Below are 936 nucleotides of genomic sequence, written 5' to 3' on the forward strand. Positions count from 1 at the left end.
CGGGGCGGGGGCCCGGCGGAGAGATGGTGGAAGGTCTGGGGTGGCGAGAAGGGAAGGTGTTCGGGGTCCGAATGCCCGCGGGAAGGAGCTGGTCCCAGCCCCGCTCCTCTGGCCACGGAGGCACCCCGAGGGTGCATCACGCCTCCTTGTCCTCGGGGATTGGCTCTGCCTTCCCAGGGCCTTAGCCTCCGACTCACACCCACTGCCCAGACCCAACGATTCCACCTCCTCTCCCATGTCTGCCCACAGCCACCCTGAAGCCCCAGGCGTCCGTGGCTCAGCTTCTGACCACCGCAGGCAGCCGGGAGTCCGAAGGTGAGTGGTCAGCAGCTGTGGCAGGTGTGCTGGGGCAGGAGGAGAGGCAAGTCCGTGGGGAGGGTTCCTTTCCCATAAGGCAGGCCCCCAAGCTGGCCACCTCTCAGGGGGTGAGAAGACCCCCAGAAAAAGGGGGATGCGGAAACTCCTGCCAGTCTGGGAAAGGCTGTGCGCGTGGAGGAGGGCACTAACATTGTCCCTCAGCCAGAAGGGTCTTGTTTGGGAAACGTTCTGAGGCTGTCCGGGCAGTGCCTCGGTGTAAAGACAGGGACAGGGACTCCTGAATGGAAGGACCTGGACCGGAGGGCTGGGCGGGAAGGGCGGGGTGTGGTCACTGTGCAGTCCTTACTGCCCACAGGGAAAATGGAGACATATGATGAGAGCATTTCACGTTGCTGGGGAGACTACCAGGTTGATATGGACAATATCAAAGAAGACTGGTGCGACTGGGCCATCATTAGCAGGTAGGGGCCGTGCTGGAGGGTGGTTTGGGCCAGGGGTGGGCGCCCTGCTCCTTGTGGGTGGGCCTTGAGAAAATGCGGGGCACTCCTCTCTGTGGGCCCAATCCCGCCCTCACGCTAGTCCTCTCCTGCCCCCAGGCCTTACAGCGACCTGCAGGAA

The 936-nt window shown here is 63.2% G+C and overlaps 1 protein-coding gene across 1 annotated transcript in view; it reads left to right on the top strand.

Moving 5' to 3' along the window:
* The first annotated feature begins 32 nt into the window (after positions 1-32).
* RAMP2 (receptor (G protein-coupled) activity modifying protein 2) overlaps positions 33-936 on the top strand; it is a 1332-nt gene continuing 428 nt past the window's right edge. The window contains exons 1-3 of the mRNA XM_015570581.1: positions 33-315; positions 665-779; positions 915-936. Coding sequence (XP_015426067.1) covers positions 679-779; positions 915-936 — 123 coding nt within the window. The 5' untranslated portion in view covers positions 33-315; positions 665-678. The remainder of the gene's footprint in view (positions 316-664; positions 780-914) is intronic.

The sequence above is a fragment of the Myotis davidii genome, unplaced genomic scaffold (assembly GCF_000327345.1).
Source record: "Myotis davidii unplaced genomic scaffold, ASM32734v1 scaffold1527, whole genome shotgun sequence".
In the NCBI taxonomy this organism is placed as follows: domain Eukaryota; kingdom Metazoa; phylum Chordata; class Mammalia; order Chiroptera; family Vespertilionidae; genus Myotis; species Myotis davidii.